The sequence below is a fragment of the Artemia franciscana genome, chromosome 7 (assembly GCF_032884065.1).
Source record: "Artemia franciscana chromosome 7, ASM3288406v1, whole genome shotgun sequence".
Lineage (NCBI taxonomy): Eukaryota > Metazoa > Arthropoda > Branchiopoda > Anostraca > Artemiidae > Artemia > Artemia franciscana.
This window is the reverse complement of record NC_088869.1, coordinates 15,118,194-15,143,513: the sequence shown is the minus strand read 5'-3', so window position 1 is coordinate 15,143,513 and position 25,320 is coordinate 15,118,194. Positions and strand designations below refer to the sequence as shown.

At 35.3% G+C, this 25,320-nt stretch overlaps 1 protein-coding gene across 1 annotated transcript in view; it reads right to left on the bottom strand.

The window, feature by feature from the left end:
• LOC136028882 (irregular chiasm C-roughest protein-like) overlaps positions 1–25,320 on the bottom strand; it is a 206,513-nt gene that overhangs the window by 38,606 nt on the left and 142,587 nt on the right. The window contains exon 7 of the mRNA XM_065706834.1: positions 15,199–15,326. Within this exon, the coding sequence (XP_065562906.1) occupies positions 15,199–15,326 (128 nt within the window). The remainder of the gene's footprint in view (positions 1–15,198; positions 15,327–25,320) is intronic.

Genomic DNA, 25,320 nt, shown 5'->3' with positions numbered 1-25,320 from the left:
TTTTGAGATGCTTCGGGTATGAAATAAAGTACTTTAAGCTTTTTTTTGGCACGAATTCCAGAAAGTATTTAATCAGAGCAGGCCATTGCTCAATCAAACGGTTTGCAACTTTTCCTGTGGTCTGGGGACGTGCTTATGAGCTTATATGTCACGGAGCCTTAACGTTTAGCTGACACTGGCTAAAATTTTCACAACGAGCAGACCATCCCCTGAAGAGCAATTATCACATCAGAACATTCCTCCCCGAGTTCCTGTAGTCTTTTTGGAACGCATTATGCACTGCGTGGATATTGCAGGTACCAATGCTTAAAAGACTTTTTGAATACCGCTTTTTCTTTTCCAAGTCAATAATTGACCAAACTTTCTTATTGACTGATGGACCATCATTGACAAGCATCAACAGTCTATCAAGTGAAAGTCCTTCATCTTCTATCCACTGGAGGAGCTTCTTGCTCAGATCCTCACTAGTAGCGTGTCCCAGATAATATGTTCTAAGATGCCCAGTAATAACTAGTTTTTGCTCCTTTGACCAGTAAAGGACCTTTATTTGGAGCTCTTTCACCCAATGATTGTTTGCGGTCTTATCACATTTCAGTACAAAGTCAGACATCTAGGTTTGAACCTTCGCCTGAAATGTTTGTCCGACTCGTAAAAACGTAACAAAAATTAACATAAAGAAATTTTTTATGCATTTTTCAAAGTATTTTTCATATCCCCCCCCCCGAAAAAATAATCCTGGATATGGCCCTTTTTAAAACTTTGGCAAATATTCATACGAATGACGTCATAAATACCCAGACCTCCAATGTTCTTATGGCTTTACTTTCTACAGCGAATAAAATAAAGTTATTTTGTGAAAGAGATTAGAAAACCGTCTTTCTTTTCATGGAACGAAGCTCGGTCTCTTGGTGCTTAAACTAAACATCGTAAACCTAAAGAAAAACACATTTCACACTAAAACTAAACTTGTATAACAACATAGCCCAACCAAATTAAATGCCTTGTGGTTGAACTAAATAACCTATTTCATTTTTAAATAGAGAAAGTTATTTGTTAATAAACTTCATTCTGCATAGGCTAGGATAACGTAAAAGACCTACATTAAATTAATTTTGCATCTAAGTTAAACTTGTAGAAAAAGAAAAAACAAATTTCTACACAGATTTAACAAGTTATAAATATACACTTTAATTTTGCATCTGAATTAACCTTCCAAGAAAAAACAGAAAACTGGACCCCCAATTTTAAAAAGCATATTTTCAAGAACTATAATTCTCAAGAATTATAACAAAAATAACTTATTGTGCTTTTAACCAACTTATTGTGCTTTCTGTAATAAATTTTATTCTCTGTACATTTTGGAATCTCAGGAAAAATACACTAGCCCAATTAAAAAATAAGGTAACATTAAATTTATTATGCACAGAAAGAAACGAAAAATAAAATGAAAGAAATCGAAAATAAAATAAGACGCATATAATATGATCCAACCAACTCACTTAGTGCTTCCATCTACAAAAATCATCTTGTAGAGAAATTAATACTCCATATAGTTTACTACTAAGACTACTAGCAATTCATTGTAGGACTAAGCTTTATCCCAAGAGGTTCCCCCTTTTTAAAGCACTTCCTTAAAACCTCTTATCACAATATTAGTCCCAACGTAAACGACCCAGGCATCGAAATACGCCATTCGTTATACCCCTAGACTCCAGTGAAACCACATTTTTCGAACATCATATTGTTTGACATGCAGATACTCGAAAGAATACCCCAAACCATCCTGAGAAAAATTTCCTTGAAATATTGAGAGTTTCTTCCTCAAATTTTCGGAGGTCTTCTAACTAGCTTTGAGACTCATCTTCCTATTCTTCTAGTGCGAAAAAAGAGCCTTGGCCTTGGATATTCTACTTTTTACATCTTCAGTACACCCACCTTCCCTACAAATAATGCTACCAAACACGAAGAATGACCTACTTGGTCAATTTTCTTCATAACTCCCCACGCCTCAATGTTTGACCCCGTTAACAAAATGAACCTACAAAAACTAACCTTGCAAGAAAACAGCAAAACAAAGTTACATAATTAACCAATAATATAAAAATAGCAGATTTCTCAAGTAAATTTATTGTTTAATAAGTTTCAAATTGCAAACAATTTGATGGAGCCGAAAAAATACTGAGCCGATCAAAATTGCTTTATACAAACGAAAAAACCTAACTTCGAAGCTTGAACCCGCAACCTCAAAATTGGAAGTCTTTTTCTTTACCAAACTGAGCTATCCGGGCATGTTAAGTGGTTTTCCACCTTTGCTGTATTAATATATAGAAATAAAACGGGTTTTATCTGAATTTAAGTCCAATTTATGTCTTAATAGACATCAATGTTTAGGCATGATCATTATCTACCAGTCATATTAAGCAAACTGTTCAAAATTAAAAATTTGGAATGGAGGTGTAAATTCAAGTCAAGCATGAAAGGCTTTCTAACTTTATTAGAATTTTTTTATATATTTTTTTATATATTTTTATATATTTGATATATTTTATATATATTTATATTTTTATTTTAAATATATTTATATTTTTATTTATTTTATATATTTTATATTTTCATATATTTTTTTATATATTTTTTTTATATATTTTCAAATTTGTTATCCTCATCCAGAAATTCTATTTTGTCGCTACTATGTTGACTCTTCCATAACGTAAATTGAACTTACACAGGGTAAAATTCTACAATGTACCCGTAATTTCAGTCAAATTCAGGATTTTGGGGGACAGAGTCCCAAGCCCCTTCCCCCTTCTTTGCATTAGTGCTCCCTGCAGTACAGTTTCGAAACACCGTTACCAAAAACTGTTGGAAGACCATTTGCATTTCTATTTCCTATATGCCTAAAATTAACCTAATTTTAGTAAAAATTTTGTAAAATCAATTTGATTTAATTATTTTCAAAATTTGAATTTAACAGATGGACAAGGATTTTCTCTTTCCCTTCTTTGAAAAGCGTTTTACATCTTAGCCAAGGGCGGATATTTCTAAACTAGATCTGGGAGGGGAATTAATCGAGGTATCAACAGGTTTTCCCTAGGAAGAATATTCATGAAGACTAGAGTCTCACGAGAGACAAGAAACTCACACCTCCGAAGCGTCCTTGAGGCTGGAATTAGCGGATCAAGGAGATTGGGGGAGGGGATCACATAATGTTTATCTTTCCTTATTAAAGAATAACTTCCTTTGATGGAACACAGGGAATGAGATATTTAGATTATCTTTTGAGCATCAAATCCCATTTGGGTGTGTTTTCTTTATAAGGTTAATTTGCATGCGAAATGAACTTTCCTCTAGTCTCTTTATTTTTCCAAGGATGAAAACTTACATAGAAAATTAAATCTAGTAAGAAAAAAGTTATTGGTGTAAAATGAAATATTACTTAAATTAAGGGATAATGAATATAAAACAAGGTATTATAAGGTACTTCTTCTTCGAAGAGGAAAAATATACTTATTAAATTATTACGAAGAGGTAGGGAGGGGCAAATTCGAAAAACACAAATTAGGCTATATAAATTGAAAATATAAGGAAGCCGGGATAAAATCATAATGGCATGGGTCGACACGTTCTTCAATTACATTGGCTATCTAAAAACCTTGCCACCCCTGTAATCTTAACCAATTTCATTGGATTGGATGACGCTCCGCCCGGGCAATGTCATTGTATATCGTCAACCTTTAGAAAGCCAAAATCATCTTATCAGATAGCTTTTGATGTGTGGAAAAATATTGAAGTGAGAAATCTGCGTAAGTATCAATAATTTGTGGTGGAAGCATACCCTGTCAGAATTAATGAAAATATCATAAAAACAGTAAAAAACTTAAGAGAATACTTAGATCAGAATAGAAACTTAACAATACTTCTAATTTTCAACATTAAATTAATGTGAGAACTCATACTCTGCCTCTATATGAGGGTTAATTTTATTTAGTTGCAATAATAATGCCACTGTCATAATGAACATTTTTCAGTACCTCTGACACTAGCTCTGATTTCTTATGGTTTCTGAAAAATTCGCAGATATTCACAGAATTTCTAAATCAAAACATCACCAAAAATGAATGACAAATTAATACTGTTCTAATTATTCTAAAATAGTTTCCCCCTTGTACAGGAAAGGGCTGTACAGCCCCGACCTTCGCCTATAAGAAACGAAACAGGATTAGAAAAATATATTCTCCCTTAGGCTAAAAATAAAGCTTTCAACACCATAGTTTCTTTTTTCTCATAAAGGTTTGTTGCTTCTCAGGAAATCTAATTTAAGTAAATCTTAGAAAAAAGTTGCTATTTGATTGTCAAAATTTTCCAGTGGGAGATAGATTCCTTTGCCTTCCGGTAAATGAGAATTAATACTTTTCCCAATAGCTTCCGAACGACACTTGGCCTGTAGGCATACAAAATTTAGATCAGTTTTGCTTTAAGTGCGACTTAATGAAAAAATTGAGGAGACAGGAAAACGGAAATGAAGGCTCTCGGTTTCGAAAATGGAACTTATTATTATTCGAAAATCGGAGATGGAAATCCGATGAGCCGTGAATAAGAATTTGACTGACGAAAGATTATGAATGCCTAAAAAAGCGTGTAAAAAGTTCTTTTGGGATAGGGAGGGGGGCTGAATATGAGATAAGTTTTTGGGGAGCGGTTTAAATTTCTAAATATGTTCTAGGCCCCATTTTCTTAGGGAAACACAATTCCCCACGACTTATCTGATCAAATGGGTATAACAATGTAGACATAACATATGAACGATACATTACAAAAATCTCAGGAACACTGGAAAAACCATCTCCCAGTCAGAAATAGTAGAATTGATTTTCTAACTTAAAAACACCTGTGACGCTTACTTTATTTGTTAAAGAAACCTACAAAAATTAAGGAAAATATGAATTGACATCATTCGTTTGAGAGCAACCTATGAAAAACATTTTTGTTTCGCGACGGACAATAATTTGTCCCGAGAAGACGCCTGTGGCAGAAGACGGAGGGGGCGAAAAAAGTTTGGTTTTCTTGCAATAAACATTACACTTGGAATGTCAAATGGAAGGCTTTGATTCTCTGAACTCTTAAGTTATATTTCTTAGTGAATTTAAGAGCGCGGTGGAGTGAAAATCGTGCAAAAACCATAGAATTACCAACATGATATATTAGTACACGGGGTGATAACGCTGACAGTGGAGATAAATACCATCATCCATTTCAACCTGATGTAAAATTTTTCAGTTTATTCCATATTAGAGGATAAAATGTCGAAAATATCTTCGTTCTAGTTTGCCCCGGGAGATGCCTGTGGCAGGAAGGAGGAGTGAAAAGTTTTTCTTTCTTGTAGTAAGGATTTCTTTTGGGGTATCTAATTGAGTCCTTAGTATTTCTGAAACCAAAATCTTGGAAAACACTTTGAGTGAAGGGATCAGGATGAAAATTGGTGGGAAAAATAAGCACAAGTCCTAGATACATGATTGACACAACCCGAACGGATCCGCTCTCTTTAGGGTAGTGGGGGGGGGGGGGTTAATTCTGAAAAATTAGAAAAAAATGAGGTACTTTTAACTTACGGACGGGTGATCGGATCTCAATGAAATTTGATATTTAGAAGGATATCCTGTCTCAAAGCTCTTATTTTAAATCCCGACCGGATCTGGTGAAATTGGGGGGAGTTTGGGGTGGGGAAACCTAAAATCATGGAAAACCCTGAGATTAGAGTGATCGGGATGAAACTTGGTGAGAAAAGTAAGCAGAAGTTTTAGATACGTGATTTACATAATTGGAACGGATCCGCTCTATTGGGGGGGGGGGGGGGTTAATTACGAAAAATTAGAAAAAATGACGTATTTTTAACTTACGAAGGGGTGATTGGCTCTTCATGAAACTTCACATTTAGAAGGACCTCGTAACTCGGATCTCTTATTTTAAATCTCAACCGGATCCAGCGTCGTTGGGAGGGGGCAGTTGGGGGGGGGGGCAGAAATTTTAGAAAATACTTAAAGCGGAGAGATCAGGATGAAACTGGATGGGAAGAATAAAAACCTGTCTAAAATACGTGACTGACATAACCGGACCGGATCTGCTCTCTTTGGTGGAGTTGGGGGGGGGGGGATTTGGAAAAATGAGGTATTTGTAACTTACGAAAGGGTGACCAGATCTTAATGAATTTGATATTTAGAAGGATCTTGTGCTTTGAAGCTTTAATTTCAAATTCCAACCAGATCCTGTGACATTAGGGGGAGTTGGAGGGGGAAACCGGAATTCTTGGAAAACGTGAAAATTGGGTATTTTCATCTTACGAATAGGTGATCGGATCTTAACAAAATTTGATATTTAAAAGGAATTCATGTCTCAGAGCTCAAATTTCAAATCCCGACCAGATCTTTTGACATTGGGGGGGTTGGAGGGGGGAAACCAGAATTCTTGAAAAACGTGAAAATTTGGGGATTTTTATCTTACGAATAGGTGATCGGATCTTAATGAAATTTGATTTTTAGAAGGAATTCATGTGTCATAGCTCTTATTTCAAATACCGATCAGATCTTTTGACATTGGGGGGAGTTGGAGGGGGAAATCTTGGAAAACACTTGGAGTGCAGGAATCGGGATGAAGCTTGGTGGATAGAATAAGCAAATGTCCTTGATACGTGATTGACGTAACCATACTGTATTCGCTCTTTTTGGGGGAGTTGGGGGGAGGGGTTCAGTGATTAGGCGAGTTTGGTGCTTCTGGACGTGCTAGGACGATGAAAATTGGTAGGCGTGTCAGGAAGCTGGAGAAATTGACTTGATAAAGTCGTTTTCCGAGATTCAACCATCTGGGGGGCTAAAGGGAGAGGAAAAATTAGAAAAAAATGAGGTATTTATAACTTACGAGTGGGTGATCGAGTCTTAATGAATTTTGATGTTTAGAAGGATATCGTGACTCAGAGCTCTTATTTTAAATCCCGACCGGATCTGGTGAAATTGGGGGGAGTTTGGGGTGGGGAAACCTAAAATCATGGAAAACCCTGAGATTAGAGTGATCGGGATGAAACTTGGTGAGAAAAGTAAGCAGAAGTTTTAGATACGTGATTTACATAATTGGAACGGATCCGCTCTATTGGGGGGGGGGGGTTAATTACGAAAAATTAGAAAAAATGACGTATTTTTAACTTACGAAGGGGTGATTGGCTCTTCATGAAACTTCACATTTAGAAGGACCTCGTAACTCGGATCTCTTATTTTAAATCTCAACCGGATCCAGCGTCGTTGGGAGGGGGCAGTTGGGGGGGGGGGCAGAAATTTTAGAAAATACTTAAAGCGGAGAGATCAGGATGAAACTGGATGGGAAGAATAAAAACCTGTCTAAAATACGTGACTGACATAACCGGACCGGATCTGCTCTCTTTGGTGGAGTTGGGGGGGGGGGATTTGGAAAAATGAGGTATTTGTAACTTACGAAAGGGTGACCAGATCTTAATGAATTTGATATTTAGAAGGATCTTGTGCTTTAAAGCTTTAATTTTAAATTCCAACCAGATCCTGTGACATTGGGGGGAGTTGGAGGGGGATACCGGAATTCTTGGAAAACGTGAAAATTGGGTATTTTCATCTTACGAATAGGTGATCGGATCTTAACAAAATTTGATATTTAAAAGGAATTCATGTCTCAGAGCTCAAATTTCAAATCCCGACCAGATCTTTTGACATTGGGGGGGTTGGAGGGGGGAAACCAGAATTCTTGAAAAACGTGAAAATTTGGGGATTTTTATCTTACGAATAGGTGATCGGATCTTAATGAAATTTGATTTTTAGAAGGAATTCATGTGTCAGAGCTCTTATTTCAAATACCGATCAGATCTTTTGACATTGGGGGGAGTTGGAGGGGGAAATCTTGGAAAACACTTGGAGTGCAGGAATCGGGAGGAAGCTTGGTGGATAGAATAAGCAAATGTCCTTGATACGTGATTGACGTAACCATACTGTATTCGCTCTTTTTGGGGGAGTTGTGGCACTTGTGACGAGGCAAGAAGAGCTAAGAGCCAAGAGCTCATATGGTATGAGCTCTAACAAAATTCTAAAATTCGTCCAAGTTGACACTGTTTATTAAAACTCTATTTAAATATATATATATATATATATATATATATATATATATATATATATATATATATATATATATATATATATATATATATATATATATATATATATATATATATATGTATATATATATATATATATATATATTATATATATATATATATATATATATATGTATATATATTATATCTTATATATATATATATATATATATATATATATAAATAAGTTGTCTGTGTGTGTGTGTCGAGTGACGTCATGTTTTCGACAGACGAAATTACAGACCGGGACATCGGGACACAAATGACGACCGGGACACCGGGACATCTATCTATTATATATATACTAGCTGTTGGTATATATATATATATATATATATATATATATATATATATATATATATATATATATATATATATATATATATATATATATATATAGAATTGTTTATCTGGTTTACCGCGCCCTTCCCTGGAGTAAAAAAAACAAACTTCCAGGCTACAGTACCAACAACAAGGTAGAGAGAAAACTGGCTCTTGCAAAATCAGGGTTTTCTTTCAGTTACACTGAATAAACAGTGCTTTGCTTAACAATTAGTAAAAGACCGGCATTAAGCCTCTGATTTTCCTTTTAAATCAATCTATTGATTTTTAGAATTTTGTTAGAGCTCATACCATATGAGCTCTTGGCTCTTAGCTCTTCTTGCCTCGTCACAAGTGCCATATGAGCTCTTAGCTCTTGTTACACTGGGAGTTTTGCCCGATTGCTTATGTTTAGTGTTCTAGCTCCAGTTTTGAAACAAAAGAAATCGCTTTCTCAATGTTCAGCTTATAGGCCCATTACGGTCTCAGTGTGTTTTCAAAGATTTTTGAGCTGATTACTCAACATATTCGACTACAGTGCGTCATGCAATTCTTTCCAGTTTGGGTTTCAATCGCGTCTCGGTTGTTACCACGCTTTAAGGAGTTTATGTACATTATTAAAGAATGATGAAAGGTCAGTTAGCCCTTTGCCTATTGGCACATGTGACATTAGTAATGATTTCGGACCTCTGATTCATTCTCAGCCTCTGCTTGAGTTATTAAAAAGCGGGTATCTGTTGATACCCCCTCAGAACTCAGTGTTCTGAGTTAAGAACATTCAGAACTCAGTGTAAATCTTGAAATTAAAAAGGGGTCATTACCTCTCCTACTATTTATAATAACGCGACCCTATGAGGCCAAGGGGATTTATCGCCTTGTAGTATACTCAACGGTGTTAGTGTCTCTGTTTTATATTATGCGGATGACGTTCTTAACCTTAGTAGGGCTGCTTTTAGTTTGGAAAAAAGCTTTAGGGAGATTACTACTACCACTACTACTACTAATAACACAGCTACGATTTGAGGCCAACACAGCTACGAACGCTCCTCCTCCAACTTAATCTATTCAAGACCTCCCTCTTTACATCTTCCCAGGAAGTTCCTTTAAATCTTTATTTATGACATCCTCCCACCTAGACGAGAACGACCTACTTTCCGTGTAGCCCCAGTTGGTTGGCCAAAAAGGACAATCTTCGGCAATTTGTCATCCTTCATCCGCAGAACGTGGCCTAGCCATCTCAACCTTTCTTTCATTATAGCCCTAGAAAGGAGGATTGAACCATATTTTTCGTACAACCTGCTGTTTGAAGTACGGTCAGTCAGCCGGGTACCCAGAACATTCCGTAAGCAATTTCTCTTGAAAATATCTAGTAAATTTTCGTCCACTTTTCGGAGCGCCCATGCTTCAGAGCCATATTTTACCACTGTCATCACTATTTCTTCCAATATTATAATCTTGGATTGCAGACTTATCTTCTTATTCTTCCAAACCTTTTTTAACAGTGAAAAAAAAACACCCTGAGCATTAGCTATTCTACTTTAACATCTTCACTGCTCCCACCGTCTTTACTAATAATACTACCAAGTTAAGTGAAGCTTCCCACCTGATCAATGTTTTCGTTACCCAACGTCACCTTTTCATCTTCACTTATTCCTAGCCTTAGTGACTTAGTCTTTTTAGTCTTTTAGGGAGGTTGCTAAGAACTATAATGATATTGGTCCTTCTATAAATACGGAAAAGTCTCAAGTGATATTATTTAATTTTAATCGTACTGAACCCCCTTATAGCAGTAAATCTGGTTGATTCTGATGGTATACCACTGCAGGAGCTTGTGTACCTTGGTTTACCTAAAGCAAACATCCCGGTACATCCCTAAAGCAAAACTCAAAAATTACTTACTGCCCGAACTGAACACAAGATCCGTACTGCGTAAGCTGGTGCAGCTGAATTACAGCTGAATCTTGGTAAACACCACCTTACGAAAGTATATAATGCTGTTTTTCTCACTCATGGTCTATACCTGGTTCCTTTCTACAACATTTGTAACCAATCAGATAAAATAGAAATCAGGAGGGCTTATTTCAAATGTTCAGAGTTCCTTATTCGAGTTCCTCCTTGGACTAGGACTGCGAGGACTCCTTGGACTGCAGGAGAGATACAACTTGCTGGATGCTGCATCTTCTTGATGCTGCAGATAAGCTTTTTTCCAAGCTTACAGATTATCCGTCGAACCACCCGAAAGATTTTTGCTTTAATGATAGTTCCCTTTTTTGCTGGGTCATTATCATTTTTATGTTTTATTTATTTGTATTATTCATTTAAAGAGGTTTATCACCCTTGGAGTGGCTCACTTTTTCCGAAATGTTTGGTTTATTCGAGTTTTAGTTTGTACGTATTTGCTACTGTTTTTGTATATGCTTTTTTCATTTTCTTTCTATTTGTTATACTCCATCGTCATGCTTGGTATATTTGATGGGTTATAAATAAATAAATAAATTAATGATATAATATATATATATATATATATATATATATATATATATATATATATATATATATATATATATATATATATATATATATACGAACATATATATATATATATATATATATATATATATATATATATATATATATATATATATACATATATAAAGTTTTTTATTGTTTTAAAAAGTAGAGTTGTGAGAAAGAGTCAAACTTTAGCGTAAAGAGTGGGGCGTTGAGGGGGGAAAGCCCCTTTCAGATACAGAAAAAAGCCCCGTTTTCTTTCTATTTTCTTCTTTATTTTTATTCAGTATGCGAAAGGGGCTGTTCCCACCTTAACGTTCCGCTCTTAACGCCAAAGTTTAACTCTTTGTCACAGTTCCAATTTTTAAAACAATAAAAAACTTTAGCGTAAAGAGCGGGTCGTTAAGGAGGGGACAGTCCTTTTATACACTGAATAATTTCTGTTTGTTTTAAGTTTTAATGTCACTCCTTGCTTTCAGTTGAAAAAACTTGGAATTTTTCATTTGATATAGTAAAGCGCTAGACTTGATAGACATTGCGTGGTAAAAATACGAATTATAAGTAGGCTTTTTAATGAAAAAAGCTAGCATATTCTAAGCAAATTATCTAAAATTTCTAAAACGTGAACACTCAATAAGGATAGTTTTCTTTGTCAAGCCTTCTATTAGCATAGTAAGTGATCTAGTAAATCACTCGGTAATCTTATATTGAAAATACTTTATTCCGACAAATAGTGAAAATATTTCAAACTTCACAGTCAAACTAAAAAAAGCTCAAAATGAATATACTAAATAGACTAAAAAGATAGACTTAAAAGACTAAATGAAGTTTATACTTTAGTAATATACTAAAGACTAAATAGACTAAAAATAAACTAAAAAGAAATCCTAGATCGAAAAACAGGCATAAAATACACTAGTATCGAAAATGCCACCCATTTTGGCACACATTAATGCCGTCCTGAAAAGTGCTAACCCTAAGGACCATCCCAAAGGTGTAGGGAATCAGGAAGCTGAACACGGCTTTAACAAAACGATGATTTCTCTTTTTTAGCAATTCAAATGTCACCAAACGAGGAAGATGAAATCCTGAAATGGGGTGAAAAATTAACTTAAACTTTTTCACACACTGACGATTAGTCAGTGACCAATGGTCTGCGCTGCGCAGGTGCTGACCACCTGATTCACCGTCTACAGCAAGGAGTGCAATTTGTAGTAGGAGGCAAATCATCCGGCGCTTCTCTTTTTCCCCATATATCTCCATGTGCCATTAAGAGCTGCTTAGACTCTGTATGAGCTTAGAGAGTAACGTCATTGACCACCGTCCCAAATCCAATAGCCAATGAACCAGGACTGACCCCTGTGTCCTCATGGCTTCAATGGGGTGGGACAAGGGAAAATCCAGGATTTTGACAAAAAAGGAAGAGAATGCTTAAATTTAGATGGCTCATACAAATACAATTAAAACCCGCACAAAAGTTTGAAGTTAGTAGATTCAGGAGCTGAAGCGATGCAGATTAAATTTGGTTGTTTCGTTTGAATGTTAGTTTTAGTAAATGTTTTCAGAGCAAGCTCTTAAACCGAGAAACAATGGCCTTAGAAGGTTTCGTGAGCTCTATTCGCAAAAGTTTTCACGCGAAGAAACTATGAGGAATCGGTTAAATTTGTTTTTAACTCCTTCATCAGGTCCAATTATTTTACTTATTTGCTATATAAGAACTCCATTTAGTTACTTTGGTAAAAAGTCAATCGAACCTGGCACTATCCAACGTATCAAAAAGCTTTAATTATTACTAAAAAGAAAATAGTCTGAAATAGAGTGGGCGGAAGAGGAGAATGTTGACGTTAAGCGGCTTGGTGCCTCAACGAGTTGTCGACGAGTAGTAGTACTTGTAGCGGAGTCATAAATTCTCCCGGCACATCCAATCTCGGAAGAAGTACTCTTAAGGCAGGAAAACTCACGATAAGCGATTTTTACATTCCTTAGATGACTTAATTTGTGTTACAAACCCTGAGTTCAATATTATCGTTCTTTGTCATTGACATCCAATGAAAACCATTGTACTACTGTACTACTATAACTGACCCTACTGTCCATATGACTGGCACTGTGGACACCTGGAAATATTGTATTAAATATTGTGCCCAAATTGGTCAGTCCTGGTCTTACTGTTCAATTAACAGACAATACTATGCGATTTATTACTAATAAAAAGATGCATCTGGCAACACCGTGAGATCATTGGTCAAAATTAGCCAAAATGGGTTTATTTTACCGTTCCATTTTATTGAGCTACTTTTGGGCAGTTGGGCTAATTTCTGCAAATCTTGAGAGCTAAATCTAATCCTTAATGACTCAACTAGTAGAAATTAGTTCAATCAGGTAGTCCTGGTTATACTATTTAAATGACAGACAATGCTAAGTGACTTAATTCTAAAAAAAGATGTACCTGGAAGCATTGTCTGACATTATTGGTCTAAATTAGCCGCATTGGGGTTATATTACTTTTCCATTGTGTTGAACTTATTTTTGCTCAATTGGGCTAATTTTTCTAAGTCTTGTGAACGAAACCAACCCAGCTAGTAGAAAATAGTTCAATCAGGTAGTAGTGGCCTTACTGTTCAAATGAGTTCACTGTTTGACAACGTTGGTTTGAATTAACCGAATTGGGCTCATTTTAATGTTCAATTTTATTGAGCTAATTTTAGCCCAATTGGGCGAATTCTTAAAAATTTTGTGAGCCAAATCAGGTGTTTCTGACCCTACTGTCCAAATGACAGTCAAAGCTGCGTAATTTACTTCTAAAAAAAAGTTGCACTTGAAAACACTGTGTGACATTGTTGGTCTAAATTAGCCCGATTGGTCTCATTTTACTGTTTGTTTTTTTTTTTTTACTAATTTTTGCCCAGCCGGGCTAATTTTTGTAAATCTTACGAGCCAAATCCACTCTTCCCTAGCCCAACCATGCAACCCTGGTCCTAAGAGTCCGATTGAGTGGCACTGTTTCCTAATTTACTTCTAAAATATGCACCTGGCAACATTGTATCAACTGCTTTCCTAGCTCCAACCTAAATATGACAACAAGTACAAATTAAATTGCAATAAAAAATATTGCCCTCACAAAATCCTAGGCAATTCTCTAGGAGTTATAATACCATAAAAGTTTTATCGCTTAGCGCAATTATCTACTTAACACTCCCTAGTGACCATCCCTCCACCATTTCCCAGTTCAGGAAATCAATATGTTTTTTCTGTGATGCAACTTTACTAATTTTACTAAGAGTAACTTGGTAACAAATTGGCTTTATTCTGCATTTCCCCTCTTGTTATTACCAAGATCTCCTAATAAGAAAAGAAATGGGGAATAGAAAGTCACACCTTGAAAATATGGCATTTTTGTTACTTACATGATGTCGCACACCTCATTACCAACGCCACTTTTAATGAATTACGTAGAAGGAGATTATTAGGATTGTTTACTCTATTTATATTTTGGTAGATTTTTGCGTGATTTTGTATCAACTCGTATTATGAAGCAACCCTTGTCTTAAGTGCAAATTCATTTGAAGATATAAAGGGCAAGTGCAGGGTTCAGAGCCTGATATATTCTTTTACTGATATTGAAAAACAATCACAATTTTCTGAGGTGTGTGTAGGCTAGAAACGCAAATCCTGAAAAATGCATATTGTGCGTTTTGTTTTGAAGTGCACCAGAATTGGCTTACTCTGTGCTTTCATTGTTACCAGAATTTCCCAAGCTCTTGCGAAATCTGCAACGCATAAATAGTTCGTTAGTTTTGTTTTAAGCGCTGAGGACGGCTTGGCAGATGTCCTTGCCGTATGTTTGTTTGTGTCTTTTTGCTACGTTTTTTTCCACAGGCTGAATTTCCCTTTCGTTTGTCTTGTTTCCTTTTTTAGATGCTGTATACATGTTTTTAGCATCTTCTCGTCTTATTTTCAAACGTTACACATAGCTAGCATGGTCTTTGAACATATTTATCCAGAAACTAACGTTAATAAAATTAACAATTTTTATTATGCTTTAAAATTTGTGTATTAACGAAAGTTAATTTTTATAGTGATTTCAATAAGACTTCTTTGCATCCACGGAAATCCAGGCGAACTTTGAAAAATTCGGGGATACTGGAAATGCCGGGACTGATAAACAGGACAAATCCAAACTAAGAAAGGGGTGGACTTACCCGAGAGCTTGATTCATGCGTCCATACAATTTCAGCTGGAGGGTTGCTGTCGACAATACAACGAAGAGTGACATTACTTCCAATTTCTGCTTCTACATTAACTGGTTTTTCAATTATTCTCGGACTATCTGTAAAAAAAAATAACAGGCTAATATTTGAACTGAAGCTGATCCCAAGATCAAGAAGATAATCTCACAAATGCTTAGAGATGAGGCAAGCAACGAGGTGGGATTCATAATAATTGCCGTTCTTGGTTGGATTAACTTCTGTGATCGGAAAAAAGAGGATATGACAAGTTAAAAAAAAAGGCTGAACTATCTCCAAAACCACAAAACATGGAGAAAAACGGATTGATTCGATCTAACTTAGTTTGTAGAGACAGGAATTTAAAACGAAACTCGAAAAAAGCAATACGTAACGCCTTTTGATTTTTCATAGCAACCTTAGCCAGATGATTGTCAAAAAATCCAGAAAAAAAGTTTCTAAGGATTTTACAATATACGTCTTGACAGAGTGTAAACACAATTTTAAGTTTTGTTGATACTTAAGAGCTGAAAATTATCAATTTTATGTTTCTTGACTTTTTCCAACTTAATCATTAGGTTAATTATTTATTGTGTGCATTCTTCTTATTTAGCCGACATTTTCTCATAATAAACCTTTTTGTTAGATGGCGTTTTCGGTGGAATATATCTCATACTTTCAATTAAAAACAAGTGGTTGATTGGCATTCTCAAAAAATGTCGATTTCTCTATTATTTGCTATTAAACAAAGAACAGTCTGAAATAGTGGTCACTTGAGTAAGGTTGTCTCCGATTTAAAAGGTTGATGCTGGCGTTGAAAATGGCTAAACTAGATACTAAGCCCTAAAACCGGTAAGTGAACAACAGTGCCATAATTTTCTATAATGCAGGGGAGAGGGCAACTTCCGCCAGACGCCAGTTTGCCCCCCAGCTAAAATTTATTTCTTCAATAATCTTGTTTTAAATTAAGTTAACCCTGTATAATTCAAGCATCCACAGAAACGAATAAGTTTTCTTTAGTGTATGTTTGCTTGATGGCTCAATTTTCAGTTTTCAGTTTTCATTGCCATTTTTGCTTTATTTGGGAAAATTAGCTCCAGCTTTGCATCCTTCTCCAAGATTTCGTCGAAATTACGCCACTCTTGAACACGATGAACTAACAAACAATCCAGAGATAAAATTCTACCCCACATAAAAGGACACATTTTTTTTTTTCTATTTTTATTCCATCATGGTTGCAGTGCACCCAAGAAAAGAACAAGATCTGCTCATAGTAACCGACAATTTCATAAACTGTTTGATAAAAAAAAAACGTAAAGTGAGGAGGAATTGATGTTTGACGTCAGCTCAGGGTTGGCAATTATGATTTTGATTAATAATAATTGTCAAAGTGCATTGCAAAAAACAATTTGTGGGAACTTTGAAAAACAGCCTGAAACCCGACGACAAAGGGGTCGGGTCAAAAGGAAAACTGCATCATTAGAATCACCCTAGCCAAAAACCCAGTTCAGAGAATTACTGCCCCCTCTTGAACAACAACGAAAATCACTCTTTTTGAATTGAAATAACTGATGTCTCCTAATTTAACGAGACCCATAATTTATTTCGTTACGACATTACATCTTTATTCTATTTGACAGGATACTCAGTGACACTTCCAAATAGACAAAAAACCTATTTCTGCCAGCATAATAATCAAGTCGGTTTAAGCAACAACCTGAATCTCATCTTAAAACTGAACAAAAAAATTAATTAGCTGGCAACCATACCGACTGCAACACCAGCTCTGTAACAAAATTCAGTGTCTGAATTTAACTTATTACAAGGAGAGACAAATTCCAAACCAAAAATGCTAGTTAATTTCTAAGCCTGTTGTTAGATTTTTTTTGGGAATTTTAATTGGGGCCTCAGATCTGTCAGGTGTTTAAAAATGAATAATGAAGATTAAATTAGTGAATTTAGAAAGGTTTAGATGGCTAGGCCACGTTCTTTGGAGGAAGGATGACAGATTGCTGAAGATTGGCCAACCGTCTGGGGCTATACGGAAAGCAGGTCGTCCTCGTCTGGGGTGGGAGGATGTCATAAATAAAGATTTAAAGGAGATGGGAGCTTCCTTCGAGGGTGTTAGGAGGGAGGCCTTGAATAGATTAAGTTGGAGGAGGAGTGTGTGTAGTTGTGTTGGCCTCAGGCGGCTCGGTGCTGCAGTTAGTTATTAGTAGTAATTTAATTATCCTGAGCAGTAACCTGTAACAGGCTCCAAGTACGTACGCATAGGGGTGTTCCTCGCGCAAAAATCTTATTCTATATATTTCATATAATCAGGGCCGTATCCAGGATTTCTATTCTGGAGGGGGTTACAAATAAAAATTAAAAAAAACGTCAAAAATGTCTCTATATGCATTTTTGTTACGTTTTTACGTGTCGGACGAACATTGGGGGGGGAGGACAAACGGCCCCCTCCAGGATACAGCCTTGCATATAATTCTTCGTTTTTTATTAACAAATGTAACCCCTCCTACTTTCTTTTCTTGACATTTTACATTCTTTAGATGTACAAGTATAACATAAAATTTTGGATGGGTAGCAGACGTCCTTTTGGAGTCAATATTTAGTGCTTTCGAAATTTCGGAAAAAAAAAATAATAATAAAACGCCGGTTAAAACTTTCTAAGAACGCCCAATTCTGGAAATTACTGACAGATAGCACTGCTTTAACAGAGGACACACTGCGTGATATGATGCAGTATACAACGCACGCAATTCCTTGATAAACCTGAAAAATTAACCCTTATATTTACTTTAGAGGAACTATGATTATCCATCCAATTACTGGCACCTTTCTTTGGTTTTTCCACACCCAAATTAAAGCAATTTTTTCCAAAAAAACGGTTTTCATCACGTATTTTTAAATCTTGACACATGTCTTTTCTCTAGATTCGTCTCTTTGCCTTTTACCTTTGCGCTTCGTATGAAATATTACCCTTGTTAAATTTACTATAATTGCCTGTGATATTGCTTTCAATAGAACTTGAAATTTTCTTCCTCAATTGTTGTAATTGCTCTCAGTTTACAGCAAAATGACTTTTGATTAGTCTTTACAATTCAATGACGTGATAAAAAAAAAAAAAAAAAAACGTAAATGGAAGTATTTCAGATGCAATTTTTCTTCAATAGCAGATGAAAAAGTAGGCTTTTTTCATACATAACTTGAGAACTGAAAAGAATTAAACAATATTCTATATATATATATATATATATATATATATATATATATATATATATATATATATATATATATATATATATATATATATATATATATATATATATATATATATATATATATATATATATATATATATATATATATATATATATATATATATATATATATATATATATATATATATATATATATATATATATATATATATATATATATATATATATATATATATGTATATATATATATATATATATATATATATATATATATATATATATATATATATATATATATATATATATATATATATATATATATATATATATATATATATATATGTATATCAGGCACGTACGCAGGAATTTTTCCGGGGGAGGGGGCAAAACCTTCGAAACAGCAGATATAAAGTAGCACTTTTTTTTATTTAGTATTTTAGTATTTTTTTTTTTTTTTTTGTTTTTAGCAAAGAATGGAAAATTCCGTATCAAGGCCCGGTGCTGCATATTCGGCAAGAAAGTAATCCCAGAATATTACAATTCAGGGAGTCACGGTTTCGAGTCCAACTAATGGTATATTTCCAGCCGCCAATTTCTTTTGCCATTTAGCAAATTGATTTCCTTATCCCTGCGGCGTTAAAAGAAACTGTTGTGTCTATAGTCATTGGCGTAAGAGGTAAAAACAGTACTGCCTTATGGCGCAAAAACTTCCACATCCATACATTAAATAAGCGATAAAATAGTTTCTACAGATCAGATTTTCTTTCTTTTTTTTAGGAAAAAGCCTGCGTTACTACACAGTGCTGCACATTCGACAAGAAAAAGTAATCCCAGAATATGAATGCAGGCGGTCATGGGTTCGAGTCCCACAGGAGGCTTTTCTTTAACTACCAATACATTCGCAGATTGTCATTCCGTCATTCTTGCAGCGGTATAAAGGAACTCTTGCGCCTATGTTCGTTGGTATGAGAGGTAAAAACCATACTGGCATATGGCGCACAAAATTTTTTGCAAAGGCATACAAAGTCAGTGTAATCAAGGAGGGATGAAGACAGGAACTTGGATAATCTATAAGCGAAAAGCAGCTGCTACAGCTCAAATGAGGTGAGTGCTTGAAAAAAAAACTCTCTATCAAAGTTTGATCTGATTCACTATCTAGATATTGAGCTTTCCGTAGAGGAGAAGCAGAAAGGGTTAAATTATGGGGTAGAATACAGAGAAATCTATGGTTGTTAAAGCACTTTAACTCAGTTTAACAGTTTGAAGTTATTTTCAATCAACCCCATTTGACAGTTTAAAAAGAGAGGCCTCATCAGTTTTGCCAAGTTTGCGACAGTTTCATATGGTTATCCAAGTCACGATACAAAACATATTTGGAGTTCTTCAAGCATCATTGTGAACCTGTTAGTAATAAAAAAATAATAAAAAGAGAGAAAAAACAGACAATAAAAAAACAATGACATTGTCTTGATAAGAAGTGGTGCTAGGATAATCACAGGGACGTTCTGAAGTAAAAATAAATCACCAACGGACTTATTTCGGACTTACAAGCCCTTTAACTTTCAATTTAGTATTGCTAGAAATTTGAATTTAAAATCTTAAAATTTGAGCAGCGTCGATGCCTAAATTGATTGGCCAAAGATAAAAAAGCCAGCAGAACAAAACTGATAAAGAAGACGAATGCAGTTGAATTTTATTTCCAAGGAGATATATTTTTCAGATTTATTTGAGTATGAATAAATTAAAAAAAAACGCTCATTTTTAGTAATATTTTGTTTTTAGTTGTGGGCTAGTTCATCATTTTATTTTGTTTTAATTATTACTTCTTACTTGTAAAGAAATTTCTTGGGATATTTCGAACAGATAAATATAGTCAGTCAATTTAACCTTGCAATTTTGTTCGTAGTTGTTTTTGAAATTCATTTTTTTTACAATTATTTGATTTTTTTGTTTAATTATGAAGGAATTATTCATGAATGTTTCATGATAAGTTAATAAAAGCGTCAAAACTGTACTCATTTGTCCTGCTTTCGTCAGGGGATGGGCGTGTATTTTGAACAAACAAAGATAGTCAATTTAACTATGCCATTTTCTTCAGTTTTTTTTCAAATCATTTATAAGACTTACTTGATTTTGGTTTTGTTTAATTATGGAAATTTTAATTAATGAAACCGGCGAAAAAGATATGCTCATCAAGGGAGGGTTTACTACTTTTTTTGTAAAAAAAAAACTGTTACAAACATACAGATATAGTTTGAGAAGTATATATTGAGAAGTATGTTCCCCCCCCCCCAATCCATTACACTTTCGAGAATTAATGTCCCATTAGAACCTCACACAATTTTAAAGGTGAATTTAATCCTTTTGGCTTCTGAAAAACACATATAACAGTTTTTGACACCCTTTCTTACGAGGAATGTTATCAAATTAAAAACCGATCAGCCTGGATTAGGGAAATGGATTAAACAAGTATTACCGATGTTCTTCTTATTGCAACTACAAATACCGTAATTAATGTGGATTGATCTGAGGCGGTTCCTCACTCTAGATTAACAAAAGAGAGTTTTCCTGTCACCACTAATTGCTTTTTTCCAACAGCCGTTAGTTAAGGAAAAACTCAGGCAAATTCCCATTAGACTTCACCAAATACGGTGCAGCAATTTGCAAAGACTAATTGGATTAAAGCAAAAATTCTATATAGATGGTGCATCATTCAATCGTACAAGATGTTTGGCTAAATCTTTTGGAGAAAAAGAAAATAGAATTGAGTTTCAATTATGCTTGTTTTTCGAGATAGGGAACTCAAAACGATCAGTTCGATAGTGGTTTTCGATCCCATTCCAATGATGCATTTCTCGTTTCAATTTGATGTTATTTTCGAGGAGCTTCAAGCTCTTTTGAAAAGCTTTCAAAAATGTTTTTCGCAATAGACTTTAACATAATATTTAACTGTATTACGGGAAAAATCGGAGAAATTCCCGATTTTTCTCCGGAGAAAAATCTCAAAAATCCCGAAAAATCGGGAAAATTCCCGAAAAGAAATTTCACCAAATAGGATGCAGTAATTCGCAAGGAGCATTTCCTTGAAAGTAAACCTCAAGACGGTTTAATAAATCCTTATAACTAAAAAGATAAATAGAATAGGGTTTCATCCACAATTGTTTTGTTTTTTTCTGAATCTCTCGTTCGATCATGGTTCTGGATTTGGTGAATCGAATGAACTTTCCATTTCAATTTGTCGTCGTTTTCGAGGATTTTCAAGCTCTTTTGCAAAGCTTTCGACATTTTACTTTTGCAATCAACAATACTTCTATGATATACCCCCTACCTAATATTCTTCTCATTTGTTTCTCTGACGCTCAATCCTAATGAAATGTACCAAAGTAAGATAAAAATATATTACTTTAGAAACAAATTCTGTATATTATGTAGTAAGAACTGTTTTCTAATTTCACACTGTCCAAATACTTTACCACCATCTCCACCCCTAATGTGCAAATATATAGCCCATTATATTCCATCTATTCTATCACTTTTCTTTGTCTTGTCTGACGCTAAACTGAAAGAAACGAGCGAAAAAAAAAACGGTTCTATAATGCGTCAATGAATGAATAACTATAGCGGTAGGCGGTTCATTATACAAGTATCCAATAGACTTTAGTGTTCATTTTTAAACCTTACTTATTTACTTTTAATAAGGAAAATATCTGGGAAATTGCTGCACCAATATGTCCATTAATTTTGTATGATATAGTAAACGCAGAAAGTCCCCTCAGATTTCACCAAATATGATGCAGTAATTAGCAAAGAATAATTGGATAAAAGAAAAAACACACTACTTTTCGTAAGAAAAAAACAGTAGTTTCCCAGATTCTGCCTTTCCCCCTCATCAGCGTTCAATATTTCCTAAAACATGCTCCTGACACTTACAACATCGAATCTATTCTCGACTTACTACCACGTCTATAATAATTCATCAAAATATCAAAAAAGAGGAGTGAGGTCAAGCCGCTAGTTTCCGTTCAATCTCTGCAGCCGAAAGAAATCAAAAGACAAACTTTTCCTAGCACGGCAACCAATATGTCTGATCTTACACGCGAAATGGCTATTGTACAATATGTACATCCATTTCACATTGAACTGGAAAGAAGCAATTGTAGAATAAACTCAGGAGGTAGAATAGATAACAGAGTTGCGATAAGGCAAGGAAGACCCCTTCAATAAAATATATGAAAAACCGCAGGATCACACGAATATCCTACGAAAGGACACGGGATTTAATTGAAAGTTTCAATGGGAAAGTATAGCATTCGACCAACCAAGTAAATGTTCACTTCATTGCAAAAACATTATCAGCCACAGTGGAGTTGGAGTTTTAAATGGTGAGGTAGTAGCAGACAAAGGTGAAAAAATAAACAGCTGGCTGTGATAGTTAAAAGTGTGACATATGCCATTTTTATAACTTTTTAGGAGAGGCAGAAAACAGAAAAAAGTTTGTCGGCTGTAGTTACTCTGAAAAATGAGGTTAATGGACAAAAATGGAACATATTGTAAACTAACTTTATATACACTTTTTAGCGTTGTAAATTAAATTGAAGTATTCAGATGATTCAAAATTATTCCATTTTATGATGTATGTCTCCTTTTTCGTTAACAAAAAAGGAGACAAATACCAGGTCCGCATGTTATAGCTCTATAAGATCCTTTTCTGTCATTCTAAAAAAGAGACATAAGCCACTTAGAGGCGTATGTCTCTTTTTATCTTCGTAACAGTACAGGATAGGACAATTCTGAATCCACCATTCGATTCCTCGTGCTTCGTTTACCCGTGACACATACAGAAATCATTTGCGACCAAAATGGTATTTGTCGCACTTTTAATTATCGCAGCCGCATTGACGTTGAGCTTAATTTTGAAATCTTTTTTTGAAAGAAGGGGTTCGGTTTCCAATGAAACAAGTATAATTTACCAAAAAGGCATTTTAAACCAAACAACGACTATGCTTTCTATTTCCTGTTCAAAACCAAGAAAGTTTCAAGCTATTTGGATGGATGAATACGATTGGCAAGTGTTTTCTGCAGTGAAAAAGGGGGGTTTTCTAGATATTCTGCTTTGTTTGTTTGTGATCAAGCCGGAAAGGGGTTTCACCAAAAATTAGGGCAGCTTGTCTTGGAGCCTCTAGTGAATAGGAAAAATACCCTGGAATACTTTTCTAAGCATCAGTCAAACTCCTATCACTTAAAAAGCTGTTGTTTAGGGGGAAATTTTCCTGGTAATAACAACCAGGCAACAGCCCTCCACAGTGGAAGACTTGAATGCTCAGATAAGAGAAGAAGTAGAAAATCACTCCATCTCATCACTGAAACAATACAACTGTTCGGGCGGGAAGGACTCGAATAGCATGGAGACGGATGTTTGGGGAAATGTACCTTTGCAAGGTCTGTAAAAAAGACAATAGAGGCCTTAGGACCCTCGATGCTATCAGATGAAAGACGGTCCAACAATGAGAGAGGTGTTTAAGAAAAGTGCGGGCAATAGCCAGTGCTGCAGCCTCGGAATCCAATAAAAACTGGTTGATATTTGTGAACAGCTTATTACCGTCAAGACTCTTGAGAAAGACGGTCCAATAATGAGAGAGGTGTGTAAGAAAAGTGCAAGAAATAGCCAGTACTGGACTGTACTGGACAGCTTATTACCGTCAAGACTGTTGATCAAGCGAAATCAGCTGGTTCTTTCACCATCCTGGTGGACGAGTTGTTAACAGACAGATAAAGGCGGGAACAAATGGTTCTATGGTTTGATTTTTAGACAGCAAAACTTTTCAAATCAGGGAAGAGTTTGTGGAGCTTGCTGCTGTTGAAAACTTGCAAGGTGAAAGCTCCAATCAATTTAACCGAAGTGGAACTAAGAAACTTGGTCTCGACATAAAACTATGCAGGAGACAAGGGTATGATGGGAATGCAAACATGATAGGGACTTTGTCAGGAGCCCAGGCTTTTATCTTGGAAAAATGATCCACTCACCAAGCGTGTTCACTTTCTAACCCACTCCTTAAGCTTAGTTCTGACGGACTTAAGCCAGTTTCGACGTACCTGATATCAAGTTCTGTAAGATGGTTATTCATGAAATAATAAAAACATACTTTAACGTCAGTGCCAAGCAAAATACCGTCTTAAAAACTGTAAAAAAAAAAATCGTCTTAAAATACCGTGCAAAACTAGATGGATCAAATGATAAGATAGCATACATATATCAAAGCAGTTATTTATTCCGAGCTTTAAGACCCTAGACGACACAGACACAAGCAGGGACTGCGTGGCGTCATCAAAAGCCAAAAGTCAGCTCAATAGCATCTCGAGCCTTAACTATACAGCGACCCCTACTGTGATGAATTTTTTTCTGGGGTACGCACTGAATTCGTCCAACTTGTAGGGGTCAGAAAACATCAACGTGGACATCTGCATTCAGTGTGTCAAGGTATGACAGAAATGTTTCAGGATATAAAAATAAGGCAGAGAAGAAGATTGCACTTGCCAAAAACTGGAAATCAGTGTTGCAAAAAATTAAAGAGAAACATCGTCAAAATCCGACATGATATCCCAGCAGAATAGAACATAGAATTTTACCATCAAGTTTACTTTTCACCCTGGTCCTGGGCCAGCTCATAAAATCCCTTGAATCTGGATTCACAGGGTTGTTCTGAAGGCCTCTATCTTCTATTGTAAAAGAGCCTATTGGCGATGTTAAAGAACTGATCAAGTTATATGCTTCAGATCTAACAAGCTAGGAGCCCCCTGTGTAGGATGAGATTGAACTTTGACAGGCGAAGTATCTCCCAGTCTTTTACCAAAGATGGCTAGGCGGGGTCTGTCTGAG